Source organism: Coregonus clupeaformis, unplaced genomic scaffold (assembly GCF_020615455.1).
Source record: "Coregonus clupeaformis isolate EN_2021a unplaced genomic scaffold, ASM2061545v1 scaf1391, whole genome shotgun sequence".
Classification (NCBI taxonomy): Eukaryota; Metazoa; Chordata; class Actinopteri; order Salmoniformes; family Salmonidae; genus Coregonus; species Coregonus clupeaformis.
Genome location: NW_025534845.1, coordinates 72,375 through 85,000, shown reverse-complemented (window position 1 = coordinate 85,000; position 12,626 = coordinate 72,375). Strand labels below are relative to the sequence as shown.

Genomic DNA, 12,626 nt, shown 5'->3' with positions numbered 1-12,626 from the left:
AATAGCATTCTAGTTTGCTCTGTTTTTTTGTTTGTTCTTTCCAATGTGTCAAGTAATTCTCTTTTTGTTTTCTCATGATTTGGTTGGGTCTAGTTGTGTTGTTGTTGTTGTTGTCCTGGGGCTGTGTGGGGTCTGTTTGTGTTTGTGAACAGAGCCCCAGGACAAGCTTACTTAGGGGACTCTTCTCCAAGTTCATCTCTCTGTAGGTGATGGCTTTGTTATGGAAGGTTTGGGAATCGCTTCCTTTTAAGTGGTTATAGAATTTAACGGCTCTTTTCTGGATTTTGATAATTAGCGGGTATTGGCCTAAAACTGCTCTGCATGCATTATTTGGTGTTTTACGTTGTACACGGAGGATGTTTTTGCAGAATTCTGCATGCAGAGTCTCAATTTGGTGTTTGTCCCATTTTGTGAATTCTTGGTTGGTGAGCGGACCCCAGACCTCAGAACCATAAAGGGCAATGGGTTCTATAACTGATTCAAGTATTTTTAGCCAGATCCTAATTGGTATGTCAAATTTTATGTTCCTTTTGATGGCATAGAAGGCCCTTCTTGCCTTGTCTCTCAGATCGTTCACAGCTTTGTGGAAGTTACCTGTGGCGCTGATGTTTAGGCCGAGGTATGTATAGTTTTTTGTGTGCTCTAGGGCAACGGTGTCTAGATGGAATTTGTATTTATGGTCCTGGCAACTGGACCTTTTTTGGAACACCATTATTTTTGTCTTACTGAGATTTACTGTCAGGGCCCAGGTCTGACAGAATCTGTGCAGAAGATCTAGGTGCTGCTGTAGGCCCTCCTTGGTTGGTGACAGAAGCACCAGATCGTCAGCAAACAGAAGACATTTGACTTCAGATTCTAGTAGGGTGAGGCCGGGTGCTGCAGACTGTTCTAGTGCCCTCGCCAATTCGTTGATATATATGTTGAAGAGGGTGGGGCTTAAACTGCATCCCTGTCTCACCCCACGGCCTCTCTCTCTCTCTCTCAATTCAATTCAAGGGGCATTATTGACATGGGAAACATGTTTACATTGCCTAGGCAAGTGAAATAGATAATAAACAAAAGTGAAATAAAAAATGAACAGTGAACATTACACAAAAGTTCCAAAAGAATAAAGACATTTCAAATGTCATATTATGTCTATATACAGTGTTGTAACGATGTGCAAATAGTTAAACTACAAAAGGGGAAATAAATAAATATGGGTTTTATTTACAATGGTGTTTGTTCTTCACTGGTTGCCCTTTTCTTGTGGCAACAGGTCACACATATTGCTGCTGTGATTGCACACTGTAGTATTTCACCCAATAGATATGGGAGTTTATAAAAATGTGATATGTTTTCGATTTTTTGTGGGCCTGTGTAATCTGAGGGAAATATGTGTCTCTAATATGGTCATACATTTGGCAGGAGGTTAGGAAGTGCAGCTCAATTTCCACCTCGTTTTGTGGGCAGTGTTGCACATAGCCTGTCTTCTTTTGAGAGCCAGGTCTGCCTACGGCGGCCTTTCTCAATAGCAAGGCCATGCTCACTGATTCTGTACATAGTCAAGGCTTTCCTTCATTTTGGGTAAGTCACAGTGGTCAGGTATTCTGCCTCTGTGTACTCTCTGTTTAGGGCCAAATATAATTCTAGTTTGCTCTGTTTTTTTGTTAATTCTTTCCCATATGTCAAGTAATTATCTTTATGTTTTCTCATGATTTGGTTGGGTCTAATTGTGTTTCTGTCCTGGGGCTAGGTGGGGTCTGCTTGTGAACAGATCCCCATGACCAGCTTGCTAAGGGGACTCTTCTCCAGGTTCATCTCTCTGTAGGTGATGGCTCTGGTATGGAAGGTTTGGGAATCGCTTCCTTTTAGGTGGTTGTAGAATTGAATGGCTCTTTTCTGGATTTGGATAATTAGCGGGTATTGGCCTAATTCTGCTCTACATGTATTATTTGGTCGTTCACAGCTTTGTGGAAGTTACCTGTGGCGCTGATGTTTAGGCCGAGGTATGTATAGTTTTTTGTGTGCTCTAGGGCAACGGTGTCTAGATGGAATTTGTATTTGTGGTCCTGGCAACTGGGCCTTTTTTGGAACACCATTATTTTTGTCTTACTGAGATTTACTGTCAGGGCCCAGGTCTGCTGTAGGCCTTCCTTGGTTGGGGACAGAAGCACCAGATCATCAGCAAACAGTAGACATTTGACTTCAAGTTCTAGTAGTGTGATGCCGGGTGCTGCATACTGTTTTAGTGCCCTCGCCAATTCGTTTAGCAGACGCTCTTATCCAGAGTTAAGATATATTAGTGAGTGCATACATTTTTCATACTGGCCCCCCGTGGGAAACGAACCCACAACCCTGGCGTTGCAAGCGCCATGCTCTACCAACTGAGCTACAGGGGACTTATATATGTTGAAGAGGGTGGGGCTTAAGCTGCATCCCTGTCTCACCCCACGGCTCGCTCACTCATTCACTCAGTCACACACACACACGCACACACACCCTTATAGCTGAAGTGTGTTTGTTTGGGAAGGAGAGCTACCAGGTCTGAACTGGAGACATTAAGGAGGAGGAGGCAGAGCCTACACTGTAAGGGCCCTGATCTCTGACCTGTGAAAACAGGCTTAATTATACACCATTATGATTGGCTGACAGAGATGTTTTATTTTTTTAATGTTTTTTTATTTAACCTTTATTCATACAGGTTTTTCTTATTGAGATACAATCTCTTTTTCAAGAGAGACCTGGTCCAACAGCAGCAGGGGGAACAAAGTTTCAGACAAAACAACGTACATACACTAACACAACATTGAACAAAACTATAGAAACACATACAGTAAAACAATTACATATTATGTAAAGAATCACAAATGTCATAACTAAAAAAACAGCTGTCCTAAAGAAAATTACACTCTTCTATGATATTTACATCGACCAAGTGTTTAAACTCCACCAACGTGACTAGATCATCAAATTTTTAAATGTTCAGGAGAGAATTCCAGGACCACAGAGCTGAGTAAATAAAACTATTTCTACCATGACATGTTCTAGTTCTTGGTACTGTTAAAAGCAAATGAGAATGGGACCATAATATATATTTATTTACTGATCTGATTAAAAAAGAACAGAGATAAAGTGGCATTTGACCCAATATGGCCTTATAAATCAGTGTATACCAGTGTTTTAAGCCTACGCAACGTCAATGACGACCAGCCAACGGCGCTGTAGAGTTCACAATGATGTGTTAGACGTTTTTGATTGGTAATGAACCTGAGGGCCGCATGATATACTGAATCAAATGCTCTCAGGGTAGTGGTTGAGGCCTGCATTTATATAACATCACTAAAATCTAAAGCCGCCAGTAATGTACATCGTACCAGCTCCTTCCTGGCCTCCAGAGAAAAACAAGCCTTATGCCGTTAATAAAAACCTATTCTCAGCTTGAGCTTCATTATGAAGTTTTCCACATGAACAGTGAAGCTCAGCTTGTCATACACCCACACTCCCAAATATTTGTACACTTTGACTTGCTGCATAGTATGTCCATCCAATGTAACAATGACATGATTAGTAACATTTAAAATTCATTCATGTTGTTTTACCTGAATTCAGAACCAGCTTCAAATCATACAGATTCTGTTGTATTGTGTTAAATGCTCTTTGGGCATTTTCAAAAGCTAAAGATGAACTACTACCACTTGAATAAAGAACAGTATAATCTGCATAAAAATGAACATCCACTGTTTCAATATGATCCCCAATGTTGTTGATATACAAAATGAACAACAGTGGGCCCAAAATAGAACCTTGTGGAACACCTGAGCACAACTCTATGGACTCAGATTTACAACCGTCCACCATTACGCATTGTGTACGATTTGATAGGTAATTTATAAACCAATCTAGAGCATGACCAGTAATTCCACAACATTTTAACCTTTGCACCAACACAGCATGGTCCACGGTGTCAAACGCCTTCGACAAATCAATAAAGACAGACACACAATGTAACTTCTTGTCAAGAGCACAGTGGATGTCATTTAAAACCTTCAATGTTGCTGAAACAGTGCTGTGGCCAGACCTAAAACCCGATTGCATTCCATTTAAGATGTTGTTTTCTTGGAGGTAGGCCTTCATCTGCCTACTAACCAAGGACTCCAGTACAATTTTGATATGGCTCGATAGTTGTCAAGTAGCGAAGGATCTCCACCTTTCAGGAGAGGCAGTACAAAAGGAGATTTCCATAACTTCGGGATTTCCTTAACATCAAGCGTGAGGTTAAAAATACATGTTAAGAGGGAGCAATGATGTATGCAGCTAGGTGTAGGAGGTGGGGGTCTAAATCATCAGGGCCAGGGGATTTCTTTCTATCAATTTCTTTCAGGGCTTTACGCACTTCTGAAACAGAGAAGGATGGGAAGGAGAACCTGGCGAAGTAAATTCACAGGAGGCTCATTTAGACCTTTAACCTTTTAAAATAAACTGCCTGCATCTAGAAAATGTTGATTTAAGGCTTTCAGAATAGAGGTTCTCTCAGTTACAATCTGTGTGTCTACCAACAATTGTTTGGGAAGCTGTGTATCTTTTTTGCACTCCAAACCTTTCACTACTTGCCAAAATATGGAGGGATTATTTAAATTATCCAAAGTAGATTTCAGGTAGTGGTCTGCTTTCAGTTTTCGGGTCATAGCCACACCCATATTTCAAAGACATTTAAAAGCCATCCAATCATCTGTCGAACCAGACCCTCTTGCTTTAGCCCACATAGCATTTCGTTCCCTTATGATTTTAATAAATTCATCAGTAAACCAAGGGTTCTCTCTGCCCTTAATCCAGAAGGGGGCATTCCTATTGCATACATCCTGGAATATGTTGTGGAAGTAAGAAAAGGCTAATTCAATATCAGGGATTAATTCCATTCAATGCTAAATATTAGACTGAGTATGTATGACATTTGTTGCTTAAGTACAGATTGGAGAATATCCATCCCCTTACTTTTTGGCTGTTAGTGAGATAATGGACTGGAATTATACAGAGAGACAGAACAGCACAGTGCAGGGGCGTTGAGAGAGAGAGAGAGAGAGAGAGAGAGAGAGAGAGAGAGAGAGAGAGAGAGAGAGAGAGAGAGAGAGAGAGAGAGAGAGAGAGAGAGAGAGAGAGAGAGAGAGAGAGAGAGAGAGAGAGAGAGAGAGAGAGAGAGAGAGAGAGAGAGAGAGAGAGAGAGAGAGAGAGAGAGAGAGAGAGAGAGAGAGAGAGAGAGAGAGAGAGAGAGAGAGAGAGAGAGAGAGAGAGAGAGAGAGAGAGAGAGAGAGAGAGAGAGAGAGAGAGAGAGAGAGGCTATAAGTGGATTACCACTCTGCTATTTCAGAGGAAGAGAGACATGGTGAAAGAGAGACATGGTGAAAGAGAGCATGGAAGAAAGAGGACTAAAATAAAGCAGGATATTTTCAGACACTCAGAGCACACTGGACTGTCTATTCAAGGTTTCCTCTTGAAGTTTGGAGTCATTTGGGGGGAAGAAGATTTATGATTGTCAAAAGTTGGATTTTGACGACAGATCTTTGACTTCCCTTACCAATGATGTCTTTATATATATATATATATATATATATATATATATATATATATATATATATTAATATATATATATTCTGACTTTCTCTCTCTCTTTGAGTGGGAAAGGGGTACATGATGGAGGGAGGGAGAGATTGGGAAACAGAGGGTGAGATCAGTTTTTTTTTCAGCCCAGGAAGAGAGATTCAGGAGAGGTCTTCCTTTAATACTGCGTTTCTTCTCAACTCCTTAGACATCTGGCACAGACTAGTGCCATAGACTGTACCTCCTGCTCCAGATCACATTGGCACCCTTGGGCCCGTCTTGGTCTGCTTTGGCCCAGGTTGGAGTCAAGATGGCGGGCTGTGCTAAGCGCTGTAAACAGGGATTAGTGAAGTTTGTCCTGACCCTGCACAAACTATTCACAGGGACTCTCAACAAAGGTACGTCACTGGGCGGTGTGTGTGTGCGTCCAAAGACAAATTTGAGCATGGGCATGTGAATACACTGTTTATGCACTGTATAGGAGTACGTAGCTATAGGGTTAGAGTTGCTCTCCCTGGGTTTGAGTGTCTGTTGTGGAGTTGTATGCATTGTAGGAACCTCATCACATTAGTAAATTACATTGTGTGGGAGTTTGTGAACAGCTGAGTACATGTGATTGTGTGTCAGTGTTATAGAGTTGCATGGCTTCTCATCTAAAGCTCCATCTAAACTATAGAACCAACACATAAGTTGCAAGGCTAGACCTAAGTGTCCAACACAATGTATCTCTCTTTCCTCCACTCTCTCCCTTTATTAATTTCTCTTTGTTTGTGTCACTATCTGACTATCATCTTCTCTTTCACCTTTTCCTTCTCTCCCTCTATACCTCCCTCCTCCCCCTATATCTGGCAGAATTATTCTTGTATAAGTGAAAGGGACAGAGAGGGAGGCAGGCAGGCAGGCAGGCAGGCAGGCAGGCAGGGAGGCAGGCAGGGAGGGAGGCAGGAAGGGAGGCAGGCAGGCAGGGAGGCAGGTAGAGAGGGAGGGAGGGAAGGAGGGAGGCAGGCAGGCAGGCAGGCAGGTAGGGAGGCAGGCAGGCAGGCAGGGCAGGGAGGAGGGAGGCGGGCAGGGAGGCAGGCAGGGAGGCAGGGAGGCAGGCAGGGAGGGAGGCTGTTGTAATAGAGGCGTGATAAACTTGATAGAGAGCAGAATGTGTTTGAGTGTGATGAATGTGTGTAATAAAGTGTCGGCGTGGCAACACAGCAGTGGGGAGAAACAGGGAGATGCTCTCAATATAGGAGGAGAAGCTTAATTGTTGGGATTCACTGTATTCTACTGTATGTGCGTGTGTTTGTGTGTGTGATTCATTATTTCATTCCATTGCCTCTATTGTTGGAGGAAAGCAGGGCAGGATTAAGCAAAATGAGCTGAATCTCAAATACAGTACAGTACATTATGAGACTGGAGGATATACAGCGCACCCACACAAAGAAACACACACATGCACAGGCATACTGCTATTCACTTTGTGTTTGAAGGAAGCACAGTCACACACTAGTGTTAGAGCCGGCTTTGTAGAGAAGTAAACTGGGCTCCACACTAGTGTTAGAGCCGGCTCTGTAGGGGGGGTAAACTGGTCTCCACACTAGTGTTAGAGCCGGCTCTGTAGAGGGGGTAAACTGGTCTCCACACTAGTGTTAGAGCCGGCTCTGTAGGGGGGGTAAACTGGTCTCCACACTAGTGTTAGAGCCGGCTGTGTAAGGGGGGTAAACTGGTCTCCACACTAGTGTTAGAGTCGGCTCTGTAGGGGGGGTAAACTGGTCTCCACACTAGTGTTAGAGCCGGCTCTGTAGGGGGGTAAACTGGTCTCCACACTAGTGTTAGAGCCGGCTGTGTAGGGGGGTAAACTGGTCTCTACACTAGTGTTAGAGCCGGCTCTGTAGGGGGGTAAACTGGTCTCCACACTAGTGTTAGAGCCGGCTCTGTAGAGGGGGTAAACTGGTCTCCACACTACTGTTAGAGCCGGCTCTGTAGGGGGGGGTAAACTGGTCTCCACACTAGTGTTAGAGCCGGCTCTGTAGAGGGGGTAAACTGGTCTCCACACTAGTGTTAGAGACGGCTGTGTAGAGGGGGTAAACTGGTCTCCACACTAGTGTTAGAGTCGGCTCTGTAGGGGGGGTAAACTGGTCTCCACACTAGTGTTAGAGCCGGCTCTGTAGAGGGGGTAAACTGGTCTCCACACTAGTGTTAGAGCCGGCTCTGTAGGGGGGTAAACTGGTCTCCACACTAGTGTTAGAGCCGGCTCTGTAGGGGGTAAACTGGTCTCCACACTAGTGTTAGAGCCGGCTGTGTAGGGGGTAAACTGGTCTCCACACTAGTGTTAGAGCCGGCTCTGTAGGGGGGGTAAACTGGTCTCCACACTAGTGTTAGAGCCGGCTGTGTAGGGGGGTAAACTGGTCTCCACACTAGTGTTAGAGCCGGCTGTGTAGGGGGGGTAAACTGGTCTCCACACTAGTGTTAGAGCCGGCTCTGTAGAGGGGGTAAACTGGTCTCCACACTAGTGTTAGAGCCGGCTCTGTAGAGGGGGTAAACTGGTCTCCACACTAGTGTTAGAGCCGGCTCTGTAGAGGGGGTAAACTGGTCTCCACACTAGTGTTAGAGCCGGCTCTGTAGAGGAGTAAACTGGTCTCCACACTAGTGTTAGAGCCGGCTGTGTAGGGGGGGTAAACTGGTCTCTACACTAGTGTTAGAGCCGGCTGTGTAGGGGGGTAAACTGGTCTGCACACTAGTGTTAGAGCCGGCTCTGTAGAGGAGTAAACTGGTCTCCACACTAGTGTTAGAGCCGGCTCTGTAGGGGGGGTAAACTGGTCTCCACACTAGTGTTAGAGCCGGCTGTGTAGGGGGGGTAAACTGGTCTCCACACTAGTGTTAGAGCCGGCTGTGTAGAGAAGTAAACTGGTCTCCACACTAGTGTTAGAGCCGGCTCTGTAGAGGGGGTAAACTGGTCTCCACACTAGTGTTAGAGCCGGCTGTGTAGGGGGGGTAAACTGGTCTCCACACTAGTGTTAGAGCCGGCTGTGTAGGGGGGGTAAACTGGTCTCCACACTAGTGTTAGAGCCGGCTCTGTAAAGGAGTAAACTGGTCTCCACACTAGTGTTAGAGCCGGCTCTGTAGGGGGGGTAAACTGGTCTCCACACAGATGATGTCATTAGGTGATAGAGCTCTGCTACCTGACCCGAGCCCGAGGGGCCCTGACATTATACATCGGGGTAGGGCCTCATTTTTCATCAATAACGAGGGTACGGGCAGGGCTCGGGTATCACTAAATTGATCAATTACATTTTGAAGCTGAGCCATTTGCTCGTGGTCTTCTGCGCAGAACAGTTATAACTGACTAAGATCATAACATAGTGTCAGAAGTGCTTCACCCTCGTCAAATATATGACTGGAGTGATTATTTCACAGAAAATAATAATGTTTTTTTATTTAACCAGGTAAGCCAGTTGAGAACTTCTAATTTACAACTGCGACCTGGCCAAGATAAAGCAAAGCAGTGTGGAAAAAACAACAACAACACAGAGTTACATATCGGGTAAACAAAACGTACAGTCAATAACACAATAGAAAATCTATATACAGTGTGTGCAAATGTAGTAAGTTATGGAGGTAAGGCAATAAATAGGCCATAGTGCAAAATAATTACAATTATAATTTAGTATTAACACTGGAGTGATAGATGTGCAGAAGATGATGTGTAAATAGAGATACTGGGGTGCAAATTAGCAAAATAAATAACAATGTAAATAACAATATGGGGATGAGGTAGTTGGGTGGGCTAATTACAGATGGGCTGTTTACAGGTGCAGTGATCGGTAAGCTGCTCTGACAACTGATGCTTAAAGATAGTGAGGGAGATAAGTGTCTCCACCTTCAGAGATTTTTGCAGTTCGTTCCAGTCATTTGCAGCAGAGAACTGGAAGGAATGGCGACCAAAGGAGGTGTTGGCTTTGTATAGAGTTTAGAGTGACAGCAGTAGCTAAAAGCTAACTGCTCTCTCATGTCTCGTCATTGAGCAGAGCAGCCCAAGCGGAGCCTTTGCTATGGTTACTCACAGACTCAGAGCTGCAATGAGCAGAGCGCATGCAGAGCGAGCTGTGCACAGTTAGCGAGTGACAGACAGAGAGCAGCAGCTAATGGATTTACTAACGGAGGAAGTTATTACTGATTTCGGGCAGGGCCTTAGATTTGGCAGAAGCAATCGGGCCTGGGTAGGGTAGGGCCTGAACATTGCGGGCATGGGTAGGGGCTAAAATTCATGCCCGTGCAGGGCTCTATTAGGGGGGCCCTGCAGCGGTAATGTTGAGGAACGAATGGCTCCTTAAAAGCTGAAAGCACACACACACAGTCGCACACACAGTAATAAGGAACTGAGGAGGAAAATAAAGAGATCTGGGTCTGCATAATGTCAAATACACACACACACACACACACACATAATCTCACTGTCTCAGTGTCTCAGTGCTCCACAGGGAACAACAACTACAGTTAACGAGAGCTACAGGGAACGAGAGCTACAATTAACGAGAGCTACAGGGAACGAGAGCTACATCTGCATCTAAAAACATCGGATTACACAATGGTCATAAAGGCTATGGGCGAGACAGAAACACACACACACATTCATTAGAATCTGAACATTTTGTCTTTGTAGGTACAGTGCATTCAGAAATTATTCAGACCCCTTGACTTTTCCACATTTTGTTACGTTACAGCCTTATTCTAAAATGGATAAAATAGTTTTTTCCCCTCATCAATCTACACACTATACCCCATAATGACTAAGCAAAAACTGTTTTCTTTTGTTGCAAATTTATTAAAAATAAAAAACTGAAATAGTCAATACTTTACTCAGTACTTTGTTGAGGCACCAATTACAGCCTTGAGTCTTCTTGGGTACAAGCTTGGCACACCTGTATTTGGGGAGTTTCTACCGTTCTTCTCTGCAGATCCTCTCAAGCTCTGTCAGGTTGGATGGGGAGCATTACTGCACAACTATTTTCCGGTCACTCCAGAGATGTTCGATCGGGTTCAAGTCCGGGCTCTGGCTGGGCCACTCAAGGACATTCAGAGAGGTCCTGAGCAGGTTTTCATCAAGGATCTCTCTGTACTTTGTGCCATTCATCTGTCCCTCAATTCTGACTAGTCTCCCAGTCCCTGCTGCTGAAAAACATCCCCACAGCATGATGCTGCCACCAACATGCTTCACCGTAGGGATGGTGCCAGGTTTCCTCCAGACGTGACGCTTGGCATTCAGGCTAAAGAGTTCAATCTTGGTTTCATCAGACCAGAGAATCTTGTCTCTCATGGTCTGAGAGACCTTTAGGTGCCTTTTGGCAAACTCCAAGCAGGCTGTCATGTGCCTTTTACTGAGGAGTGGCTTCTGTCTGGCCACTCTACCATAAAGGCCTGATTGGTGGAGTGCTGCAGAGATGGTTGTCCTTCTGGAAGGTTCTCCCATCTCCATAGAGGAACTCTGGAAATCTGTCAGAGTGACCACTGGGTTCTTGGTCACCTCATTGACCAAGGCCCTTCTCCCCTGATTGCTAAGTTTGGCCGGGCGGCCAGCTCTAGTAAGTCTTGGTGGTTCCAAACATCTTCCATTTAAGAATGATGGAGGCCACTGTGTTCCTGGGGACCTTCAATGCTGCAGACATCTTTTGGTACCCTTCCCCAGATCTGTGCCTCGACACAATCCTATCTCTGAGTTCTATGGACAATTCCTTTGACCTCATGGCTTGATTTTTGCTCTGACATGCACTGTCAACTGTGGGACCTTATATAGACAGGTGTGTGCCTTTGCAAATCATGTCCAATCAATTGAATTTACCACAGGTGGACTCCAATCAAGTTGTAGAAACATCTCAAAGATGATCAATGGAAACAGGATGCTACTGAGCTCAATTTTGAGTATCATAGCAAAGGGTCTGAATACTTATGTAAAGAACATATTTCATTTTATTTTTTTTGACAAATGTTTTCGCTTTGTGATTATGGGGTATTGTGTGTAGATTGACGAGGGAATTTGTTTTTAGAATAAAGCTGTAACGTAACAAAATGTGGAAAAAGTCAAGGGTTATGAATATTTTCCATTGATTATAAAATGCACATTGCTTTTCAATTATAGTTTTTCACTTGGGTAGAAAGTGCCCATTGCTTTTAATTTCAGTTCAAATTGTGGAGAGAAAGCAGTAAGTCCGGTCTGTCTGGGCTTTGGCTCACTGAGGAGTCACTGACAGAGTAACACTGACCTCTGCTGGTAGCAGTGTAGCTCTGCTATGATATGTCAGTTCCTTTCATGCCAACTACGCAGGGGTTCACAAACTTTTTCACTCGGGGCCCCCCCTCCAGCATTGGGGGACATCCCGCGCCCCCCCTGCGCGTCCATGCGCCACTCTATTTCTATGGGCACAAGCACTGTTCATGAAACAAACTGTTTGTATTTGTATCTATTATGGATCCCCGTTAGCTGCTGCCAAGGCAGCAGCTACTCTTCCTGGGGTCCAGCAAAATTAAGGCAGTTCATACAATTTTAAAAACATTACAATACATTCACAGATTTCACAACACACTGTGTGCCCTCAGGCCCCTACTCCACCACTACCACATATCTACAGTACAAAAATCCATGTGCACGTGTGTGTATGGTGCGTATGTTATCGTATGCATGTGTCTGCACATTTGTTTGTGTTGCTTCACAGTGCACCCTGTGTACTGTTCCATAAGGTGCTTTTTATCTGTTTTTTTAATCTAATTTTACTACTTGCATCAGTTACTTGATGTGGAATAGAGTTCCATGTAGTCATGGCTCTATGTAGTACTGTGTGCCTCCTATAGTCTGTTCTGGACTTGGGACTGTGAAGAGACCTCTAGTGGCATGTCTTGTGGTGTATGCATGGGTGACCGAGCTGTGCGCCAGTAGCTCATGTAGACAGCTCGGTGCACCCAACATGTCAACACCTCTCACAAGTAGTGATGATGTCAATCTCTCCTCCACTTTGAGCCAGGGGAGATCGACATGCTTATTATTAATATTAGCTTTCTGTGTACAT

General features: G+C 44.4%; 1 protein-coding gene across 1 annotated transcript in view; it reads left to right on the top strand.

The window, feature by feature from the left end:
* The first annotated feature begins 5,814 nt into the window (after positions 1–5,814).
* LOC121579873 (Kv channel-interacting protein 1) overlaps positions 5,815–12,626 on the top strand; it is a 46,398-nt gene continuing 39,586 nt past the window's right edge. Inside the window, exon 1 of the mRNA XM_041894823.2 lies at positions 5,815–5,975. Within this exon, the coding sequence (XP_041750757.1) occupies positions 5,888–5,975 (88 nt within the window). The 5' untranslated portion in view covers positions 5,815–5,887. The remainder of the gene's footprint in view (positions 5,976–12,626) is intronic.